This window comes from Notolepis coatsorum, assembly GCF_963971535.1.
Source record: "Notolepis coatsorum genome assembly, chromosome: 1".
NCBI classification, from domain to species: domain Eukaryota; kingdom Metazoa; phylum Chordata; class Actinopteri; order Aulopiformes; family Paralepididae; genus Notolepis; species Notolepis coatsorum.
The window spans coordinates 126599459-126624141 of NC_140165.1; the positions used below are offsets into that span (position 1 = coordinate 126599459).

At 47.9% G+C, this 24683-nt stretch overlaps 1 protein-coding gene across 1 annotated transcript in view; it reads right to left on the bottom strand.

Moving 5' to 3' along the window:
* pi4kab (phosphatidylinositol 4-kinase, catalytic, alpha b) overlaps positions 1-24683 on the bottom strand; it is a 121338-nt gene that overhangs the window by 49363 nt on the left and 47292 nt on the right. Inside the window, exons 25-33 of the mRNA XM_084307327.1 lie at positions 18533-18616; positions 18050-18139; positions 17636-17755; positions 16627-16641; positions 15425-15517; positions 15008-15164; positions 14729-14856; positions 12221-12379; positions 1661-1812 (exon numbers count right to left, since the gene is read on the bottom strand). Of these exons, the coding sequence (XP_084163453.1) occupies positions 1661-1812; positions 12221-12379; positions 14729-14856; positions 15008-15164; positions 15425-15517; positions 16627-16641; positions 17636-17755; positions 18050-18139; positions 18533-18616 (998 nt within the window). The remainder of the gene's footprint in view (positions 1-1660; positions 1813-12220; positions 12380-14728; positions 14857-15007; positions 15165-15424; positions 15518-16626; positions 16642-17635; positions 17756-18049; positions 18140-18532; positions 18617-24683) is intronic.

A 24683-nucleotide genomic window follows, 5' to 3' on the forward strand; every position in this document is an offset into this window, starting at 1 on the left:
ATGAAGCACTTTTTGCAGGAGATGTTGCAGATGTGGCACATAAATGAAGCACTTTTTTTGAAAAGTATACTACTTTTGCAATGTAGTTAAATAAAAGTTGTGAAAATGTGGTTGCGTGTTGTGTCAAGTGTACATATATTCATAGCACGGGGAGGCGCCGTGGCAGTCCGGTCCCTGGCCCCTTGGGTTTCTGACAATGTGGCCCCCTGAACAATTTAGTTGAATAGCCCTGTAGTAGGCTATCTTATTGCAAATATAATTATAATAATAGCCTTATTGAAAATACTTTTATTGCTTAGTACAGTTGGTTATTTTCAGCGTTTTATGGGCTTATGTTATTTAGATGGACATTTTCGTTGACATAAGTTCAAAAGTTTGTTAGATACATGCTTTTGATTTTTTTTAGTGGGAGTGACATCTTTTTGTTGTTCACTAATTTCTCGCCACATATCAAGCAGGTACAGGTAAGCATGCATTGTTAGTAGTGAAAGGAAATTAATCTGTCCACGCTAAATGAAACCCTCTACTTAAATTGTGTTGGATTTATCCATGGTTAGCTTATTGGGGGGTTGGAAACTTAGCCACCTGCAGGCGGCAGGGAGAGGCGTGGGGTGTTACTGTACGTATATTTTAGATGATGAAATATTAAACAGATTTTTATTTCAGTTCACAGTATCACCTCGGTCTCCAAAATAAATAGCCGTTATTTATTTCCATATAATTATTATTTTTCAAACCTATACACGGAACCACTGCAGAGTGGCTAAAGAGCCACATGCGGCTCCAGAGCCATGGGTTGCTGACCCCTGGCATAGACAGATATAAAAAATACAAAAGATATCAATTATGTATATGAAAGAAAATTCCAACATCATGAAAATAGCATATCAATGTGAATATGAATATAGAGTGATGATTATTGCACGGATATGTCATGTGTATGGGTAGTGAGATGATTACCGTTTGCCGTTTCAGTGGAATGTGTTGCTAGGAAACGGCTAAGACCACAGCTGATTTTCTGTTGCAGTGTTTGCTAATATCAGCAACCGATGGGAAATCAACTGTAGTCTGTCCTAGAAGGCTGCTTTTAGGTTTGTCGTTATTGTCGTCGTCATCAAGTGTGAAACCATCAACGGTTTCAAGTTTTCAAGGTCGTTTATTATTTGTCATAATAAAATACAGAATACTTCATGATGAAATGCTTGTTTCTGTATGAGCCCCTGAGAGTGTGCTTCATACAGTTAAAAAAGTAAGTAAGTAAAAAAGAAAAAAGAAAGGTATTAAGAAGTAAAAAGTAAGTAATGGGGCGAGCTCCAGTAGCTCACCGCGTACCTCGAACGCTATTTCGGCGTCGGGGACAACCGTGCGCGTCACGGATCTGGGGTAGCGAGTTCGACTCCCGGACTAGCCGTATTTTCTCAGAGTGTCTTTCCCCCCATCTATACCCCCATTCAACCTGTTTCTGTCGGTCATACTTGACCAGAAAAAGCGATAAACGCGAAAAGAACCAGCTGACTGGTCAAAGTAAAAAAAAAAAAAAAAAAAAAAAAGTAAGTAATGGAATGTTCAGTCAATATACATATACAGAGTAAAATGAGTAACAGTGAGGTACAATGCAGAGATGAAATGAGGTACAAATGTGCAGCGGGGTCAACGGTACCTGTATCTCGGCCCTATGGCGCCCACGTGTCTGTTCAGGCTGCTCCTGGCTCCTCCGACGATGAGTGCCAGCGATCTTTGGAGGATGGTGGTGAATATCTCCACCTGGTCGGCGCTGCTGTACTTGGCGATCTCAAACCTCTGCACCAGGAACTATGAGGGAGGTGAGGAGGCAAAGGGATTAGTCGGCAAGGGCTCATTAGGGGCGACAGTGGCTCGGGAGGTAGAGCAGTCTTCTGGTAATCCGGAGGTTCCCGGTTTGATTCCCACTCCTCCCGGGCAGCGTGTCGAAGTGTCCTTGAGCAAGACACTTAACCCCTAATTGCTCCCGATGAGCAGGTTGGCACCTTGCATGGTTGCCTCCGCCGTCGGTGTGTGAATGTGTGAGTGAATGGGTAAAATGTGAGGAACAAATTATAAAGCGCTTTGGATAAAATGTCTCCCCCCCCCCCCCCACCCCTCTTCCCCCCACCTCACGTCTTCCCCCAAGCTGGTTAACTTTCTCTTCTTCCACCCAAGCAGTTTGCAAAAAATTTGTTTCACCCAAACACAACACTTCTTAGCTACACAATCTTGTTATAACCAAGATATTAGTGCATAAATCACTAGATGTATCAACTTATAATACGAGTTTCATGTTAACATTTCACGTTTGCTGGATGACAGTGTGGCCTGCTGGGCAATAGCGACTATGATAGGTTCCCAGGATAGGTTCTCCCTAAGAGTTCTGCACAAATAACAATCTGTAGTCAAAGTCAATCTTATTCCTCCAAGAGGAGTTAACTGTAGAATTTTTTATTTTTATTTTTTTGTGGAGGGGACCTTTAACAGATGGCATTCTGTGTTGCATAATGACAATCCCATAGCAGGACAGGAAGGTACAACCAACCAGACATACCCGTCTCTGTGTCACAGACACTCCTTGCACTGACCCAGAAAGATATTTCGGCAATAAGCTCTAAAGTTAGTTCACTCTGCTGTCGTCCATATCTCAGAATCTGTCATTTCTGTAATGAAGCTCTAAAGTTAGTTCACTCTGCTGTCGTCCATATCCCAGAATATGTCATTGTTTCCCTTTCACACTTGAAGTCACTGGTAAGATTATTGTCAACTGTCAAATTGTAAATTTTGATACAAAGGACAATAGAGGCCTTTCACAGAATGTTTGGAATGCCCATCGGTTGCTATGTGTTGATATATGAGAAATATATATAATAAATGTAATAAATTGCTATCTTATTACGGGATCCTGTAAACAAATAGCAGTGGAACAGTAATATTGTGTTTTTCCAGTGTTTTATCTACTCTATCATTGCGCATAAATTAGGCCTTTTATTCCAAAATTGATTACCAATGGCTACAGGGATCCACCTAGGAGAGACAACTACTCAAAACATTCTCTATTCTGCAATAGATGGTTTCTATGCATGGCATGCCCGTTGTTACAAAGGATCAGATTAAACCGAATATATATATTTATTTATTGATATATATTGCATAGTATTTGTATATCGTTTGATATCCCTTGTATATTCCTTGTACATATACACGGAATATCCCTTTAGCCCAGACCATAATGTTTCATTCTCCTATTGGACAGCGGTCCACCGGCGCCAGAGCCGCGCCTCCGGAGTCAGGTTCAAAGTCACCGTCAAGACATGTCTGTGCATGCCCGGCCTTGCCCAGGGATACGAGACAGAAATGTCGTTGGCACTAGTTTGTTCACCGTGCATATAAATATAGCGCAGGTGAATACAGAAGCACTTAGTCTAAGAGTTACCCAATAAGTTGAAGCCTCACCCACGATACTCCGTGCGGTGAAGTATGGCCTGTTTGGCCCCAGAATAGAGCATTGAGACCGCGTGCGAATTAATAACTGAATTGTCAGAGTTTGGCGCTATACCGTCGAGTGCGACATATTTCTATTAAGTCAGTAATAGTCTATTTGTGTATAGTGTATCGTGCGGCTAAAGTTCTACAGTGACCAGCATCCCCAACGCTTCCTCGTATTAGCTAGAGTTCTTATCCAGGCTGGGCTGCTTTCATTGCGCCTTCACCCGAGGAGACCTAGACGAGAACCGTGTGGACATGTACACTGGATTAATCTACCCGACGACTACATAGCCCTTTGCGGCCGGAATATATTTGCTTTGGTCCTGTGATTTATGGAGCGGAGAATCGCCGACGCCTGCACGTGTTGGATTTACCCCGCGAGGAGCCAAGTCGAGTCGGCGCCTCAGAGAGCCTGAGGCCGGCTAGCTTTCTTCACTGTGGAGCTACAGTCTACGGAGAACAGCTGTATTCGTCTGTGGATCAAGAGGCTATTGCACCGTCTCCTGTACTTGGAGTCTCCTTAGTCATCGTTGACCAGACTCTCTACTACCGACAGATCTTCTACCCCTGCTGGCTTACAACCAGGGGGACCCTTCCAGTATCTCCCGCTATATATTACTAGTGTACCATAGATATAATTCCCTAAGATTCAGGTTGTATAATTACCTCCTGCGTAACCAGAGAATGGACATTCATTGTTGATTTGCCTACGCACATTCCTTTGCCTTACAAGTGCATTCAAAGTATAATCGAGAAGTATTATGTACCTTTTGCTGCAATAAATACTTAAAGACAACTTTGTGTAGAACCGGTTCATTGTGGGAAGTGTTCATTATATTTATATATCATGTACTGTATGGCCAGTAATTAAAGTACATAAAGCGGTAGTGGTTTAATGATACCATACTTATCAATACAGTCAGGGAATTGTACCCCTCAGTTACAATTGGTCCTTCGAGCCGGAGGGTAACTAGTGTAATATTAATATAGTGGTATTAACATTGACATGGCCTATGATGAACACTCCACAAAACGGTTCTCCTAAAGTAGATCGCCCGCAGCGTAGACGGCAGACACCTCAGTACTTAGAGGATTACGTTGCCAATATACTACCTAGCCTTCTACAGACGGTAAACGCGGAAAAAGTAGATAGTAAAATTATGTCCGACCCTATCGCCCAGGCTACCCCGCCAATAGAGGCCCTAGTGGGTTCTAACGTAACTGACCAAGCTCACGGTAGGGACCAGGAGGGACCTGACACGACTTTACCCCCCGCCAAGACCAAAGAAGTAGTCCCCGGAGAGCTCCAGGATAAAGACAGCTCTCCAGGGATGGAACTCTACCCGCTACAAGAAGAGGAGAGCACCCCGGAGATGGATCTCCAGGACTCGCCACAGGAGAACAGATCTCCAACGAGTACTGCCAGGAGCGGATCACCTCAACCAGCGTCTTCCCCCAGCGAGGCGGACAAGATGCTGGCACAGGCATTCCTCGCCAGCCTAGCAGCCTCAACAGAGCGCGATCGACTCCAAGCACAGACGCTTAGTGAGCGCGAACATTCTTCCATGGAAAGAGAACGCCTTCAAGCGCAGCAACGGAGCGACGAAGATCGTATACGTCTAGAGATTAGACGCCTTCAGACGGAAGAGAATATGGCAAGGGACCGGGCCGATGCCCAGCGCGCCGCTGCCGGTGCCCAAAGAGAAGCCGAGCGCGACCGATTACAAGCGCAGATAATGGAGCAGCTGATCACCAGGGCAACACCCCCTCCCTCCGCACGGGGTTCCAGGGCCTCGTCAAGACAAGGGTCAAGGGCACCCTCCCCTACCCGATCAAGCGACCCTGAGCCCGACCACCAGAGAGAGCCTATACCCCCCTCCGAACTCCTTCCCCGACCGGTCCACGCGAGACCCAGCTACAAGGAAGAAACGGTCTACACCGCGGAGAGGCTAAATAGACGACTACAGGATCTAGAGGACCTGCCAGAGGAAGAAGAAGAGGGAGAGGAGGAGAGTCAAGCCCGACAGCAGCACAGTACTCCACAGGACCAGGAGGTCCAGTACAGCCCAGGCTCTACCCCCGCGGCTCTGCGCTACAGACCCCCGACTCAATTCACGGGTGAGCTTGACGCACGACCAGCCCCGAGGAATAGCACCTGGATACGCGGGCCATGGTACCCAGCAGGTACCAGCCCACCAAGAGGCGTAAGAGGAGACTCGCCTAGGAGGCCTCTCTTCCAACGCTCACCGATGTGCCAGCCATCCATGGCATCATACATTGGCACACCGACGTTTCCGGACTTCACCCACGAGAACAGAGCACAGTACACGGAGCTACGAATGTGCTTAGAGACAATGATGTCCGATGTAGCTGATGAACCGTACAAGTATGCTATCCTACTGAAGCACCTCAAGGTGCCCCGAGCGCACAATATAGCGCTGGCCTATGCCACCTCTACTACCCCATACACAGCGGCTCTAGCAGCACTCGACCAAAGATATGGACGCATATGGGACTACGTAATACAAGAGATAAGGCATATTGACCGCCTACCCCCAGCCACAGACAATCGCTCACTAGATGACCTGTCTATCAAGGTACAATCCCTGGTAGGGATGCTGGGGGCGCAAAGAGAAAAGGGTATGCACGAACTGTACGCGAACTCTAATGTCGAGAGGATTTTAGAGAAGCTTCCGCCCGCCCGACAAGAGCGCTTCAGGCGGCAAAGAGACCACCGTGATCCTAACGGTCCCGAGCCATCCCTCCTAGACCTAGCCGACTTCCTGGCGAGAGAAGTCAACAGCCTACGGTTGGATACGTTCATGCGGAGCACCCCAAGCTCCAGAGAGGGACCTAGGAGAGCAAACGATGGCCGCAGATTGGTGACCGTCATGCACCAATCAGAATCAGTACCGAGCAGCAAGAACCACAGTACCCCCTCGATGAAAGAGAAGTGGAAGATGGTGTGCCCGTACTGCGAAAAGGAACACTGGTTGTCACAATGTGACACGTTCAAGAAGATGACCGCCGACGAGGTGAGTCAATGGATAAAGTCCAACCGACGCTGTTACCGATGTGCGCGCAGTCACATGGCAGCCGATTGCCGCTTAAAGAAGAGGTGTAGTCGGTGTGACGGAGCCCACCTAGATGTCCTACACGACAGTAACAGAAGAAAGCCTGCACCCTCAAGCAGCACAAAGGCAAGTGTTATGTACATTGACCCCGCCAGCAGCGGGGGCGCCCGGGTGCTCTTAAAGGTGGTCCGCGTAACACTGAGTTACCAAGACAAGGTCATGGACACTTACGCCGTCCTTGACGACGGGTCAGAGAAGACCCTTCTCCTCGCGTCCGCTGCGGCCCAGCTGGGGCTGCGGGGGAGCGAAAACCAGATGACGATTCGGACAATAAGAAGAGATCTAAAGACGATAAAGGGCGAGAATGTCTCCTTCACTATCGCAGCAAGCGGGCAGCCAGAGAGACGGTATAGGATTACTAATGCTTTCACCAGCCAAGAAATAGGCCTGTCGCAGTACACCTACCCCATCGCCAAGCTGATGGATAAATATGTGCACCTGCGTCAACTACCTATCCCGCTCATAGACGGTGCCACCCCGACCCTGCTGATAGGCTCCGACCATGCAGACCTCATAGTCCCGATAGACCGGGTCCACACAGGGCCCAGAGGCTGTCCTGCAGCAGTCGAGACCCGCCTAGGATGGACATTACAAGGCCCCCTCGCTAAGTCTCTTGACCGAACAGCAGCCACTAGCTGCCTCCACTCCAGAGTGACAGAAGAAGACACCACCCTCCTACAGCATGTCGAGAGGCTATGGACACTAGAGACAATGCCCTTTAAGAACGAAAAGAAAGACATTCGTTCCAAGGAAGACATTTACGCTATAGCCCTCCTCGATCAGGGGACAAAGAGGGACAAAGAGAGTCAAAGTCAACGGAGTGATGAGATACGCAACTCCACTCCTGAGGCGAGAGGGTATGCCTACCTTCCACGCCCCAAAAGAAGCGACGGAGCGGTATCTATTGAACACAGAGCGGCGCCTAGCCAGAGACCCCGCTCAAGAGACTGTGTACCGCGCTGAGATTAACAAGCGAATCACAGCGGGACACATAAAGAAAACTGACTGGCGACGTCGTGCGCTGCTCCGCGCCTCCCTGATCAAAGGCGGCTTTGATCTCCGGCAGCGGGCCAGCAGCGACCCCCCAGTATTGCGCAGCCTCTCCCCAGAGGACAAGCCCCTGCTGCGGTTCCTATGGAGAGAGAGGATCGGGGATGAGCAACCAGCCATCTATCAATGGGAAGTCCTCCCTTTCGGAACCACATGCAGCCCATGCTGTGCTACGTTTGCACTGCAAAAACACGTCGCAGAGGACCCAGCAGCTGATGAAGAGGTCCGACAAAGTGTAGGAAATAGTTTCTACGTGGACAACTGTCTGCAAAGCGTCTCGACGCCAGAAGAAGCCGAGGCCCTTCTACTCAAGCTCCGCGCCTCCCTGATCAAAGGCGGCTTTGATCTCAGGCAGTGGGCCAGCAGCGACCCGCAAGTATTGCGCAGCCTCTCCCCCGAGGACAGGGCAGCGGGCAGCGAGACCTGGATGGCGACCATCCCAGGAGAGGCCCAGGAAATGACATTGGGACTGGTCTGGCGCTTCAGGGCAGACTCGCTCCATTGTAGGCACGCACCCCTGGCCAGGGAGCAGGGAGGGTTGACTGCACTGCCGACCACCAGACGGAGTGTATACAGAACACTCGCCAGACAATATGACCCGTTGGGATGTATTCTACCTTACACCACCAGAGCAAAGATGATTGTAAGAGCGTTATGGGACAAGGACCAGGGCTGGGACGACCCCATACCCGAACACCTTGCATCCACATGGAGAGAGTGGGAGACGGAACTCAGCTCACTCCCAGGTGTCAACATACGCCGCAGCTACTTCCCACCCACAGTGAGGCCGGAGACGTGCCAGATGGACCTGCACGTCTTCAGCGACGCCTCCGAAGTAGCCTACGGTTCGGTGGCCTACTTGCGTGCCCGAGAGGAGGGAGGAGAAATACATACTGCTTTCATCCTGGCTCGCTCAAGAATAGCCCCACGAAAGCAACAATCTATCCCGCGTCTAGAGCTCTGCGCAGCCCTAGCAGGAGCGCAACTCGCCACGTTAATCCAACGTGAACTCACCATTCCGGTGCAAAGAACAATCTTGTGGTCAGACTCCACGACAGTACTCACATGGATCCGGTCTGATTCGTGCAGATACAAGGTCTTCGTGGGAGTCAGAGTCACAGAGATTCAAGAGTTAACAGAAGTAGCAAGCTGGAGGTATGTGGACACAAAACACAACCCAGCTGACGTCATCACCCGGGGAGTGTCCCTGGATGACCTCACCCGTCACAACCTATGCAGTGACGGGCCAGAGTTCCTCAGGCTCCCGGAAGAAGAGTGGCCTACACCCACCCCACGGGAAGCGAGTAAAGAGGAGGCCGAAAACAAGAAATCTATGTTCTGTGGATTGAACACACTCGTCTCCACAGACCCCGACATAGACGATTGCCTCACCCTAGAGAGTGCGCAGCTAAAGACATTCCTGTGGCACCACCCAGAGGTTCAGCTCACTACTGACATTACTGCAGCTGACTACGAAGAAGCAGAACTTCTTCTACTACAACGAGCCCAGAGAGACTCGTTCCCCGATGAGCTAGACTGTCTACAGGGAGCAAAGCCCGTCCCATCAGACAGCAGACTGCTCCACCTAGCCCCCGAGAGCGACGCCCATGGTCTCATCAGAGTGGGTGGTCGTCTGCGGAGAGCTCCAGACTTACCGGATGACGTCAAGTACCCGATAGTCTTAAACAGCCGACACAAGGTCACAGAGCTGATCATAAAGAAATACGACGAGGATGTGCATCACGCCGGGGCAGAGAGAGTCTTCGCGGAGATCAGACGTCGTTATTGGATACTGCAAGGGAGAGAAGCAGTGCGGCGCTTCCAGCGAACCTGTCTAGACTGTCGTAAGTGGCGAGCGCAGCCCAGTATACCCCGGATGGCTGACCTACCTCCCTGTCGCCTCCGACTCGGCGACAAGCCTTTTCACTCCACCGGTATGGACTGTTTCGGCCCGCTGTATATAAAGAAAGGAAGAGGAACCGAGAAGCGGTGGGGTATTGTATTCAAATGCATGACCACCCGAGCGATGCATATAGAACTCCTTCCAACCATGAGCACAGACTCATTCCTTATGGCCTTCCAAAGATTCACATCAACGTCTATATTATTGTCTGATCACGGGACAAACTTCAAAGGCGGAGAAAGAGAGCTGAGAGAGAGCTTCCAAGCTATGGGCCCAGAACTTAAGACCCACCTCGCTCCATCCCAGATTGAATTCCAGTTTAATCCCCCGAACGCACCTCACTTCGGTGGAACTTGGGAACGAGAAGTACGTTCAATAAAGACAGCCCTGTACGCCGTGCTTGGGGCCCAGACCGTGGCGGAAGAAGTCGTAATGACAGTCCTCACGGAGATCGAGGGAGTATTGAACTCAAAGCCCCTCGGTTACGTCTCAAGTGATGTAGCAGATGTCGACCCAGTCACCCCCAACACACTCTTGATGGGGCGGCTGGACCCCGCGCTACCACAGACAATGTACAGGCCTGAAGAAGCGAACGGCCGAAGAATGTGGAGGTACAGTCAAGTATTGGCTGACAAGTTTTGGAACAGCTTCCTACTCCACTATCTACCGTCTCTACAGACCCGCCAGAAATGGGTGAAAGAGAGAGACAATTTGACAGAAGGAACAGTCGTCATGATTATCGACCAGTCACTACCCCGAGCTATGTGGCCGGCTGGCCGCGTAAGCAAAGTGATCACCGGTGCCGACGGAAAGGTCCGAGCAGCCGAAGTGCTCGTCCAAGGGCGGATCTACACCCGACCCGTGGTGAGGCTAATAGAACTGCCAAGGCTCCCCGATACTATCGATGACGACCATGACCCCATGACTTTGTGAACTGACCGACCCCTCACAACAGACATTGAGTAGTGGACAGTGCGGTTAATCTGTCTCTGCTTAGCTAATTAGGTGGGACTAATTAGGGGGCGGCTGTTACAAAGGATCAGATTAAACCGAATATATACATTTATTTATTGATATATATTGCATAGTATTTGTATATCGTTTGATATCCCTTGTATATTCCTTGTACATATACACGGAATATCCCTTTAGCCCAGACCATAATATTTCATTCTCCTATTGGACAGCGGTCCACCGGCGCCAGAGCCGCGCCTCCGGAGTCAGGTTCAAAGTCACCGTCAAGACATGTCTGTGCATGCCCGGCCTTGCCCAGGGATACGAGACAGAAATGTCGTTGGCACTAGTTTGTTCACCGTGCATATAAATATAGCGCAGGTGAATACAGAAGCACTTAGTCTAAGAGTTACCCAATAAGTTGAAGCCTCACCCACGATACTCCGTGCGGTGAAGTATGGCCTGTTTGGCCCCAGAATAGAGCATTGAGACCGCGTGCGAATTAATAACTGAATTGTCAGAGTTTGGCGCTATACCGTCGAGTGCGACATATTTCTATTAAGTCAGTAATAGTCTATTTGTGTATAGTGTATCGTGCGGCTAAAGTTCTACAGTGACCAGCATCCCCAACGCTTCCTCGTATTAGCTAGAGTTCTTATCCAGGCTGGGCTGCTTTCATTGCGCCTTCACCCGAGGAGACCTAGACGAGAACCGTGTGGACATGTACACTGGATTAATCTACCCGACGACTACATAGCCCTTTGCGGCCGGAATATATTTGCTTTGGTCCTGTGATTTATGGAGCGGAGAATCGCCGACGCCTGCACGTGTTGGATTTACCCCGCGAGGAGCCAAGTCGAGTCGGCGCCTCAGAGAGCCTGAGGCCGGCTAGCTTTCTTCACTGTGGAGCTACAGTCTACGGAGAACAGCTGTATTCGTCTGTGGATCAAGAGGCTATTGCACCGTCTCCTGTACTTGGAGTCTCCTTAGTCATCGTTGACCAGACTCTCTACTACCGACAGATCTTCTACCCCTGCTGGCTTACAACCAGGGGGACCCTTCCAGTATCTCCCGCTATATATTACTAGTGTACCATAGATATAATTCCCTAAGATTCAGGTTGTATAATTACCTCCTGCGTAACCAGAGAATGGACATTCATTGTTGATTTGCCTACGCACATTCCTTTGCCTTACAAGTGCATTCAAAGTATAATCGAGAAGTATTATGTACCTTTTGCTGCAATAAATACTTAAAGACAACTTTGTGTAGAACCGGTTCATTGTGGGAAGTGTTCATTATATTTATATATCATGTACTGTATGGCCAGTAATTAAAGTACATAAAGCGGTAGTGGTTTAATGATACCATACTTATCAATACAGTCAGGGAATTGTACCCCTCAGTTACACCCGTGATAACCACACACTGCACAGCTGAGATTCCTTTAGAAACCACAGGGCTGGATGTGAAAGAATGATCATTCCCATTCAAATCAACATACATGAATGGGTCATTTGGCTGCGGTAGAAGATATCACAGTGAGACACAATGAAAGACCCACTCAATTAATTCACATTCCGTGTTTGTGTCATGAGTGTTCAACGACACCCACTTTGTGCAAACGGGAGGACGGGCAAACTCGCTCGATGACAACGCCTCAACTTTCTCTGCATCTCAGACTGACCTCTATCCAGAGGAAGTGAGGGGTGACATCAGGAGGACAGGGGACGGGCTGGCTCTCCTCCGAAGCCGCCAGGGGGTCCGCCTCTACCTTGGCCTCGGAGAACAAGCCCATCTTCAACTCAACCGTCATCTGCCACGCCCCCGCCATCTCACGCATGAACTGGAGGGAGAGGGAGGAGAGATACACACTTAGAACAACACAGTAGGGCTGAGCCCAAACGTTCAGACCTTCGTTCGTTACGTTGGCATTCGAATCTTAATTAATGGGTTCGAACCTCATCTTAACACGCAACGGCCCGTATATGGGCCCTCTTGAGGACGATTTGCCCTCCGGCGCCCGACACCACTTTGGCGACCTCTAGCGGCTCGGGTGTGCTTATCTTTTAATACAATATATATATATCGAATTAAAGCCCTATTTGATGCCTGTTGATTGCCGATTATCGATTTTTCGACAAAATCCGTTCAGCGGTTCTCGAGTTACATGCCGATATGCGAGGCGTGCGCCAAAGTACACGGCACACATTATTTCTAATACCACTCCCGACTACCGACGCTCTAGCTCCGTCAATCATTTAGCGATCTCGAAAGTTATTGGACAGACTTGTAACCAATGAGTGTGGCTTTCCAATGGTACCCCACGTGGGGATGAGCGAATCAGGTATCTAGGTGAAATTTCACGAGCGAAAACAGGAAGAGAAATTTCTGCCGAATGCATTGAAGTCAATGAGGAAATGGTTTACTGCAGAACTTTCCTTTTTCTCCCCGTTTACCAAAATCGCTCCTAATTACTCATTTCTGAACGGATTTCTATGAAATTTGGACATGTACTATATAAGACTTCAGGCTATGGACCCAGGGTGTTTCAGCCATACCAATTATTTTGTATACTATTTCTGGATATTGCAATTTGGATTCGGGCAAGTGAAACGGTTCATTCGAGCAACTTGGAATGCTTGGAACACACTTGATGCATATTTTGTGCCATTTCATGTCAGGGACCTGATGGACATCAATATTGGAAATCGCGATAAGACAATTGGAATATTCATTTTGGGATACCTCCTAGTAAAGGTAAGGACTATAAGACATCAACCCTACTTTGACAATGATTTCACATCGATCGCAACGATCAACGTATGTAGTATTCAAAACGTATGCCGTTGCTGACGATCAGAGCATAAAAAAACGACCCCCCCCCCCCCCCCCCCCTTGATGCATTCATGATGAAACATAATACCCATTATATACCTTTTTGAAATAGTAACGTGTCCAGGCGAGCAACGCGAACGAATTTACTCTTTTTTACATGTTGGACAAGAGATAGTGACTGTCAAATGAGCCATAGTATTGTCTCCATAGCTATAATATAGATATAGCTCTGCAAACATCGTGACGCACAGTGTGCCTATGCCTATCTTTTAGCGTGGCCCATTGACTACAGGATGACGATAATAGCTGGCGCTCAAAGTGTTAAGAGGTAAATAAATAAAAAAAAATGATTCAACAAATTTATTCACGAAATGGATTATCATCCTAACGTTATTGAAGCCTCCCGTGACCAGTAAGTAGGTACTACTACTCTTAATAACTGCAGCAATATGTGCATATGCGCTATGTTATATGCGTAAATGTGCGCTATGTGCCTAAAGTCAAGACTCGACAGTACTGAACCAGAAAAATTATTTAGGAGAAAGTTTTTTGCATGATTAAAAATGATGGTTCGAACGTCCGTTAGAAAAATCCTGGCTAAGTTCGAATCCCAAAAACAGGCTTTGGGGACAGCTCTACAACACAGACCCATGTCCGTCTCCGTCACTGAACTAAAGAGATACACGCTTAGAACAACACAGACCCATGTCCGTCACAGATGTCATGTATTGAAAAGTGACTAGGGTAGGGGTGGGACCAAAAATGTATATTGCGATATATCGTTGTACTTCGTCTCGACACTATACACTGGCACCAAGTATCAATATATAATTTTTTTTTAAATAAAATAAGAATCCCATTTTACTGCAATAAAAATTATTGGAATGAGGTGAACAGACTGGAAACGTTTGTTCTTATACTGATGATGTATGTATATTTTCATTGCAGATGGTAACAAAGTTTTCCGTTGGGGGACATAACTAATAGTAATAATAATAATCAAGTTGTGGTCAGTGTGTGTTAAAGAGGCACTATGCAATTTGTTGAACATTGTTTCATGTACAATTGTCCAGTTTGTGACGCACACTAAATCATCTGATACGCTTTCATGTAAATTATGTGAATAAATACATACTTTTTTCCCTTTTATGGGTATTTTCTTCTTCTTCAGTTACATAGATATATATGGTGATGTGTTGTAGTCTAATATATTGTTTATCACAGATATTGTGTATGGTGATATTGTAGCCATCGAGGGCCATACTTCGTCACAGTATCGTATCGTGAGTTACTCGTATCGTCCCACCCCTAAACGTGACGTATAAGGATCCATGAACAACTGATGAATGTAACATACCGGGACTTCCAGTCCATTATGAGCAGCCAGCAGCCACTCCCAGCAGGCGATGGCCGTCTCCATTCCATGTTCTGTAAACATCTTCAGAGGAGACCAGCACAGGTGGTGCAGAAGCTGAGGTTCACAATCTAAAAACATGTAAAACAGAGAGCGGGAGTAAAACATGAAGATAATTTCTGAATTAAGTGATCACTAGATTATAAGAACATACAAATAAAAATACACTGCTTGGGTCCATAATCATTAATCAAACGGTCATAACTTTCAAGGGATATTTGCCTTTGGTGGTGATGAGCAAGGCGGCCATCTTGAACATGGCCTGAGTGAAGACCTCTGGATTTTTGTTGTCCAAAGCTTCAGTCATCTGACGGATCATCAGTTTGTTGAGGTCTGACTGGCTGTGGGTCGCCTTGGAGAACTGGATCATACCAGCCACCTGGGCATCACACACACACACACACACACCAGTGTTTCAGCAACATGTAAAGCTGTTTATTGGTGTGATAAAAGTGCAAATTAGGAATATAAATGAGGAACTGTCTCTAATATCTATCAACAGATACCAGTGTATAACAGCCACGGCTGCTATACACTGCCTCGACATTGTAAAGCGGCTTGGCATCCTGTGATTAGAAAAGCTCAATATATAAATGCGATCATTCATATAAACGCAATCACTCATTCAACGGACGTCACCTCTCCAGTGTAGCGGTTGCGCAGGTTGAGAGACGCCATGAAGTTGGAGTAGTCCTTCTTCACGCACGCTGGTCTCTCAGTGAGCTGGGTGGTCTGATGGACGACACGGAGAGGACAGCAGTCAGGACGAGCCACGACGTGTGTATAGAAAACACTGGAGTAATACTGCAGTGTTTCCCATTAATTACCTAGACGGTGGCAGCCCCCACAGTTGTATAATGAACCAAAAAAAAGGTTATATAAAAAAAAAAAAAAAAAAAAAAAAATCAATTTTTTTTTCTCTACTATTTTTTTTAAATACAAAGTTTGCCAATAGGGATGCATCAGTAGTATTGGCAGTGGTAGTAGTCGTAATAGTAATCCAAAAAATAAACCAGTTCAACACAGGTAACCACTTTTGCTTCATTTCTTTGATGGCTCAAATGTACGCTCTACCAGTGGTTCCCAAACCTCTCCTCGAGGCACTCCAGCCGTTCCATGTATTTGTTAAATTCCACCACCAGCACACCTGATTCAACTAATAAAGGGCTAGTTAAATTGAATCAGGTGTGCTGGTGGTGGAATTTAACAAATACATGGAACGGCTGGGGTGCTTCGAGGAGAGGATTGGGAAGCACTAGTCTAGTCGATTTTGTGTTTTGAGCACAAAGTTCATCATAGATCTAGCCTCTTTATTTTGCTCTCAAAGTGCACCAGATTGATGCATTTAACTTTAAAATGTACCAAAAACTAAATCCGAGGTTCACCCACCACAGTCTCACAAAATCCTGTGGGAAACACTGAATACTGCAATATTGCTTCTATGCTGAAGGTAGGGCTGGGTGATATACTGTAGGCAAAACATATTAATCGCCTATGTCCGATATTTTTCTTGCCCGTATCGACCGATACAGACACGGATCGTTGGAAATGTGCCTATCTTCAAATAATGAAAGTACCATGAGCGTTGAGGGGGTTGGAATACTCGGAACAGATAAAAACACACAACCACATAAGCGATGAGCGATATTTGTTTTTAAGCACACATCGAACGATACTATGGATATCAGAGCCTCCCTAATAGACACGTATGCATGCACGGCACTGGGCGTCTCTTATGGTACATGGTAACATGTTATACCTCCCAGCCCTAACTGAAGCCTTACTTAAGAGTATCATGTCTGAGTCCTGTCCTGTCGTAGAGGTCAGAGGTCAGAACCAACCTGAGGGAAAGCAGCCTACAGTTGGGCACAGGGCGGAGGAGGTGAACAGCGTGACCAGTTAGCCAAATGGGCAATCAGCCAACCAACCCACCAGTCCATTGCAGGCAAGTAACCGGGGTAACCAGCAAATCCGCAAACCAGCCAAGCAACCGGGTAGGCGGTTCGTTGCAGTTTTAATGAAGACAAAACACAACAGAGATGAAGCAAATGAAAAGACGGATAACAGCGGAACGCAGGCCACACATACTGAAACACACAGCAAGCAACATGAGGTCACGGGGAGTAGTACGCGTGCATGCATGGACATGAAGGACGGTAAACAACTAGAATCATTCCTAGTGTTTACTATAGAATACATAGTACGAGACAAATAATAAAACAACATACACAGAAGCACACGACGAACACTAAGACACTTAATACACCCGCGTGGCTTTGACAAGGCAACTGGAAACATTTTAATAAGCATCAAATCTCTGCGGCCAGCGGTCAAGCGGTCTGTGGGGTCAATATAGTGGGCTAAGTTATGTATTCTGTGTGAGTTTGTAGTCTGTTATGTTATGTTATGAATGTGTGTGTGTGTGTGCGCCACTTTACATTTCAGACCCTTTTCACTGCTTGAAATAGCCTCTGTGTTCGGTTAACAACGTTGCAACTTTTCTCAACTAGAGAAGAGGCATGGTTAGCTTTGCAGTACGACTACAATCCCAACATAAATTATGTTTTCTCTATTCATTCTAAACTACAAATATGTGGGAAACAGTACCGTTTAAAGGTTACGCACAACTTATGTGTTTCAATGCAGGTTAACTAGTAGTTACTCATTTGTATGTAGTGTGTCATTTGGAACTAAGAATATCTCAATCCCACCCCTTTACCTTAATCTGGTGCTGAACAGTCGGGCAACAATACCATCATGGTGTGTGTGCGTGCGTGTGTGTGTGTGTGCGTGTGTGCGTGTGTGCGTGTGTGTGTGTGTGGGCCTGCGTGTGTGGCGAGTCATACTCACGCCTAGAGTAGTACTTTGTCGGTTGTAACCAGCAAAGTGCAGTATGCTCTCGGTTGCCATGGCGAGGCCAGTGTGCTGGGACAGTCCTGACACCCACATTTGATGCTTGTTCAAGTACTCCTGCAGAACACGCACACAAATTCTAAGAGTCATTGCCAGTGTTATTGCTCTGTTTGCTTTGAATTAAGCAAAACAAATATTTTAATTATTTTTATAATTTTTTAAACACATTGATTACTAATAAATTGGTATTGGCCCTGAAAAAAAACACATTAGTCACTCAGTCCCTATTCCTGCAGAACACACACACCTGACGGTGACACCCAGATCTGATGCTGACAGTGAGTGAGTGAGTGAGTGAGTGAGTGAGTGAGTGAGTGAGTGAGTGAGTGAGTGAGTGAGTGAGTGAGAGACCTGTAGATGAGACTTGGTGACGGATGGGGCCCACTTCATGGCTTCCTTCAGGATCTCACCACACCGAGCAGCAAAGTCCTTCACTATGCTCTGAACAGGAGATAACATAGCTGTTTAACAATATCCACCATATCCTATACACAATAGGAGAGGATGGTAGACGCCACAATGTTTCAATGACTTTCAACACTATTTTTCCCCACACAAGACTAAATGGTTGACACCGAGTAGTTCATGGATTGTCTGGTTTTGTTGGGAACTGCTAAATTATCATTTTTATCACAATTTTATTTATGTGTGCCTGTCCCTAATGAAAGAACTACATACTGTAGGCATTATCAATACAGGCTAAATGAAACATTAAGACCACAGACTGTACAATGCAACCATGAAGGAAGCGGAGCATGAGAAAGGGGTAACAATGTAAAACCAATACTCTGCCTCCACCTGGTGGTCATTAGTGTAACAGCAGTCCCGACTCACCTCTCTGCCCTCATAGGTGTCGGGGACAGTTATCCTATAGGGTGTGTCTGGGATGTCATAATATGGCGGGTCCTTATGGATGTCCTAAACAAGCACAACAGGAATTCAGCGTGAGGTTAAAGCATCAGGGAAAGTCCCAAATAAAGCTTTGCACCTGCTTTATTTGGAAAGTCCAAAACACTGTTTTCACATCTTCTAAAAATAGCTAACTACTTCCCCTCTTATAGAACACTTCTCTTTTTTTACCTTTATTTACTCCTGGCTGGTTGGCCTAGCACACTTACTATTTTTTTTATATGCTTCACACATATTAAGTTTCTTATAAGTCGGTAGGACCTGATGAGCATAATATTGCTTCTTCCTATTCCTTTTCAGACAAAAGACCGTTTTGTTTATTATCTTATCTTACTTTTTTTTCACTGCATTATCTTTGCTCAAGGAGGTTGAGCCGTCGCCTGGTAATTGAAAGGTTCCCAGTTCGATTCCCACTCATCCCAAGCAGCTTGTCGATGTGTCCTTAAGCAAAGCAGTTCTGTTTCGTTAAGGGGCTCAGCTTGGCATCACCTTACTGCACTATCTCGCATATGTGCACGCGCACTGAATAAAGACCACAATGTACCTTTAATCCCAATATTCGTCTGACCACACCCCTCATCAGCTTACCTTCATAAGCAGGTGTGTGGTCACCTGCTCTCCTCCTTCTCGCTTTCACCACAAGGAATAAGTGCCTCGGTAGATCCCCACACTTGACACCATGATGGAAGAAATTGGATTAGGAACAGCTTTGGGAAACAAGGATACGTTGACATCATATCTTTATTTTCTCTCTCACTATTTTCGAGAAAATACGGCGATATTGTCTTCGTACTGGAGTGTCTGGAAGATGTTGATCATTCTAAAAATCCTCCACCGGTTTTCGTATTGGGAGCACGCCGCTGCATGCTTCTCAACTGCAGTTCCTTGCTGTGTTTGTTGGGGTGAAACCTGTCAGGCCACAGCTGAACTGTCGGACATGCCGCTGTTGTGAGAAGCGGTGCGTTCCAGGTTGGGTGAGTAGTGTTTTGCTGGCAGGCTCCACTTGTCTGTTAGTGCTATGGGGGCTACTTGACAATGTTTATGGAAACCGGCCCCAGGCTAGGGTCCTTTGTTCAGCCACCTAGGCGACAGAAGGCCTTGGTCTGAAGACCATTATAGTTTTAACTAGTGGGCCGCGACCATTAACACTGGTGATCCCTGTGTGTTTTGGACGAGTGGATTCTCTCTGTCACCGTGTTAAGGCCCCATCTTTCATATCCAAATGAGAGTATTCCTTCACGAGGGGATATGTGCATGAATGTGCGATAGCGGCAGATTCATGTTCAAAGTCAGCTACACAGGCCAGTTGGTATTGTGCTGATTCCGTCGGGTGTTGGTAAAATCACCGTTGTGAAGCGGTGTTGACATCTTGTTTTCTCTTTTCTCTTAAAAAATGAGGAGAGGTTCAGAACGGCGGCCTGTCTGGGTGAGTGTTATGTCATTGTTTACAGGTTCAATTGATAGCTGCTTAGCTTACGGTTAGCCAGTCAGCTATTAACTGCTGCGTTAGCCTGCTGGGATCGCTGCATGGCCTGCTCAGGTTGGGCCTACTGTTAGCCAGCAGCTGTTAGCTGCGGTGCTAGCATGTCGTGATCGCTAGGTAACGTTAGCTTGCTGCTATAGACCATGGCCTGGCACGGGGTAGCTTAGCTTCTCGCGCGCCGCCGTGGGCTCGCTTCTGATCGCGTGCGTCGTTAGCTCGGCGTCTCGCGAGCAGAAGCAGTAGCACCCGAACGGTTGGAGCGGCCGTTAGCTTGATGCTATTCTGTTGAACGTGCTTTGATTTTAACATGTTTTACACTCTTGACTACGACGTCATCCTTGACAGGGGATGTTTCGTCGACCCTGCCCTGAGCCAGGACGGCAAGGTTGCATCAACAAAGGACTGTAGTGCGGGTTGGAGCGGCGACGCTGCCCAGTTCGAACAACACAGGAGCGGCTGTGTTCCTACGGTGTCTGTGACTGCACTTCGCTGATCTACGTTCCGGGTAGGAACAGGTTTGACCAGACCTTATAACACGTTTTCTGGTTTTACTTTTCTAAATGTATTGTGAATAACGATGTTTTTTCCAAAACGTGTGTTGCTGCAATGCATTTGGGATACGGCGCGGGTTATGTGTGAGCTGTTTTTGTCCCTGGCAGTTAGCTTCTCCGTGCAAATCGGGATGTAATGATCTGGTTGTTGTGTGAGAAACATCATGGTGTTTATATGTACCGTGTACTCACAACTAAGGTAACTAACCTATGAAGCTATGCTTGGTGACAAGTGAGTAAAAGAATGTCCTTTTCTCAGCCTGTGATGACAATGAACAGTGTGTTCACATATTAACAGGTTTTCCTGTTTTAACTGGCCGTATTGAGGGTAAAATAAGAGGATTGTGTTTCCCCCCGGTTCCCTGGGGACTTTTTCATCCTCCTATCAGACATGTTTGTGCACTAATTGTGTCTTTTGTGTGGTAGGGATGCGATGTAACTCTTAGCTTGATTGCTGAGGTTGTGCTAAATCTGCTGGAGAAACTTTATTTTCCTAAAAGAAAAAATGGTTTGGTCGCTGTCATGTGTGCTTAGCAAGGCCTGTGGCCGATACTAATCGAGAATGATGTATTCTCTCATTGTGAAAAACGGCGTTCCTCTGTTGAGTGTTTTTTGCCATTTTTTGTAGGTGATGATGGGTTGTGTGTGTCATGTGACCTACAACTGGGTTGGACTGGCCACAGAAGCACATGTGTATGTTGGACCGGGGCTCTTAGAGCCCTCTCTATTCTGTGTTTTTCCTTAGTAAAAATCAGATAGCAGGTTAGCTCATGCGCTGTGTGGAGCTGTCAAACGCTTCATAGAGCTGACTATGACTGTGTCATATTCTCTTTTTGTCATTACATCGTATCATGGGTGTGGGGTCGTAAATGGGTGAACTGGTAACCTTTCCTCTCCCCCTTGTTTCTGTCGGTCAGGGGTACACCCCCTGTCCTTCAAGGTTCCCGTCACGTGGCTGTTCGGCACGTTACGGGGGGGGGGGGGGGGGGGGGTTTCCTGGTCCCACGGCCTGGTATATTGGGCGTGTGCACCGCAGGAATTCCCCCGCCATAGAGTACGTCACCGTGCGCGTCTCTGTTGGTAGGACTTCCGTGTGCTGTTCAGGTCCATGTGATGGATCTGTTTCGGGGGGGTGGTCAGGGCTCCTCCTCAACAAGCGCCTATTCGGGCCTTCTGTGAGTTCGGACTCCTTCTTCCATGTGAGGGAGCCTCCATCAGAGTACAGAGCCTTCCTCCTCAGATTGTCAAAGTGAGTGGACCCTCTAGAAGGGTCCTATTCTATTGTATATGTATTCGATTCAATTCGATTATTGAGTGTGTATGGGTTCAGTGCCTCTTCCCCGGAGAGCCCTAAAACCAATTTTTTACATGGCTCAAGGTGCAATATATTCTTTTCAATCTGTAAATGGGAAGTCTCTCTGGGGATCCCCGTCTCCTTCCTATGGGAGGGTGGTGGGATGTAAAAATGTGAAAATGTTTTACCCCGGCTGTGTAGACTGGGATACATACTGTTGATGCTTCCTTCTTTCTATTCCAGAAGTGTTGGAGTTAGGGAGTGTCACACCCCTCTTGTCGTTCCCCTGGGCGCCTTGGGGATTCAATGACAGGTCTAAATAGCCTGTTCATTGATGGGGGTGTGTCCCGACGCACGTATAGTGCTAGCTCGCTGTAAATAGGCGATTGACTGGCACGCCTTGGTTGCTTGTGGTTGAAACAGCGTTTTTATAAAGCAACTGAGATGGGGGTTTTTCCTCTTCCGACGACCAAATCCCATGACCTGGGTTGGTTTTTCGACGGATTCTCGTTCATGTCTGGGGGATGATGACGGAATGGATCTGAACATATGTAGAGGGGTCTCACGCCCTTGGGGTGGGCCACCAGGCGCGGTTCGCCCGAACGTCTGGGTGGCGCCTTCTTTTCATGTTAAGATCGACACGCATATCTGCCCTTCTCCTGGAGTAGGCATGTCGGCGTGGTTAGGGCACGGGACTGGTTCTGGTCACGCTGGTCCAGATCAGTTGAACCCGTTGTCCGCCGGGGATGCAGATCTGCTGTTCTGGTACCCTGAGGGACTTGGGTTTTTTTCAGGGGGAAAAATGCCAGGTCGGTCTGGGTGTCACAGGGTTAAGCGCTATGGAGACCCTGGTTGGGTACGTTTTTACTCAGCACTGTCGTAATGGCTTACAGCCATGCCATTCTGTACACGCTCGATCTCGTCGGATCTCGGCCGCTACACAGGTTGGTCCTGGTTAGTACTTGGTTGGGAGACCGCCTGGGAATACCAAGTACGGTGTGCTTAGGGGCTGGTTCTCCATTATTTTTCGCTCCTCTCTCACGCATGGCGAAGAGGGGCCTGTGGGGGTGGTTTTTTGACCTCCTCTGGTGACCCTGTGCTTCCCGTACCGCCAGGCCCGGTCCGAAGTGATGTTTGCGACCCGTAGGCCTGGGTTAACCCTTTTTTGAAAACTGAAACACTTGTACTGCGGTATAGCCGGTGTATACCCGCAGGTGTGTTTTGGAGTTTTTTCTTGAGGGGTTATAGGAACAACCACCGCATTGGGTAACACCGAGGTGGTTGATTCCCTGGTGTGTTGGAGCAGTGTCAACTCCCGGGTTCACCGGTTGAGGGTGCCCCTGCACGTTCATGACGTCTGCCAATCGTGTCAGCCTTCTCTGCCTCGACCCCTCTGGGTGGGGGTTTTTAAATGGAGGCTTGGTCATGCAACACCGCCAGCTTACGCTCCTTCCGCCGGGGCGGCTGTGTTCAGCTGTCCCCTCTGGCGCCTGTCTCGTCCGCAGTCTCCAGGCTAGGGTTAACAGCCTGTTGCCTGGTTTTTCCCCGGTGCGCTGCCTGCTTCCGTTGGTTAACCTTTTTTGTGTGCTTACGGCCATGCTGACTGCCTGTTCTGCAGGGTCAGTGTGCCAGGCGGTGTACTGTTGGGGGGACAGGGCCCGCTCGGCTTACGGCCATACCAACCTGAACTCGCCCGATCTCGTCCGATCTCGGAAGCTAAGCAGGTTCTGGCCTGGTTAGTACTTGGATGGGATTCCGCCTGGGAATACCAGGTGCAGTAACTGAGGGGCCTTTGCCCGAATACGCTGGCGATGTGGGGGGCGGGGCACTGCGTGCCCACCTGGTGGGGTCTTGATGCTGGCATCATGGACTTCTCCGGGCCCCCATTCTAGGGAGTCCAGTCCTTTTGGTGGGTCTGGGTCTTCCTTCATGCTCCGCTGCTACGGTCTTGCCACGGGGTTGGGTTTGCCCTTGACCCCGTGATTCTGGGGGCAGTAACGAGGTTGTTCCTCCGTTCGTTCCCGGGTGGCATGCGGGTTGTGTGTGTGTGTAGTCGTGGGGTCAAGCCACGGTCTGCTCACCCTGTGCGTTGAGTTGCTTGAGTGCCTCTTCGCACGGTCGGGTCCGTCGCCTTCCCGTGAAGCCCCTAATAGGGGGGATACCCTCCATTAGGGGGGGTCAGGGGGGCTCGGCCCTCCCTGTTCTGATGGTTTTGGGGGGCTGTCAGCGGGGTGTATTTGTCAGCCAGCGGCTCCGCTTGGCCTCCCCTTGTGCAGTAAGGTGATGCCAAGCTGAGCCCCTTAACGAAACAGAACGTTAGGTTATGGCTATAACCAAGTTCTGTTAGTTAGGGGCGACGCTTGGCATCAGACGGCCGCTGCAGACGGCCGCTGCAGCCCTTGACCTCACCTTGTGGTGAAAGCTTGGGGAAGGAGGAGAGCAGGTGACCACACACCTGCTTATGAAGGTAAGCTGATGAGGGGTGTGGTCAGACGAATATTGGGATTAAAGGTACATTGTGGTCTTTATTCAGTGCGCGTGCACATATGCGAGATAGTGCAGTAAGGTGATGCCAAGCGTCGCCCCTAACTAACAGAACTTGGTTATAGCCATAACCTAACGTTAATCCCCCAACTGCTCCTGATGAGCAGGTCGGCACCCCGCCTCTGCAATCGGTGTGTGAATGTTGTCATTTCTTGTTTAAATTTATTGTTAGAAAATAAACTATTCATATATTCACAACTGGTA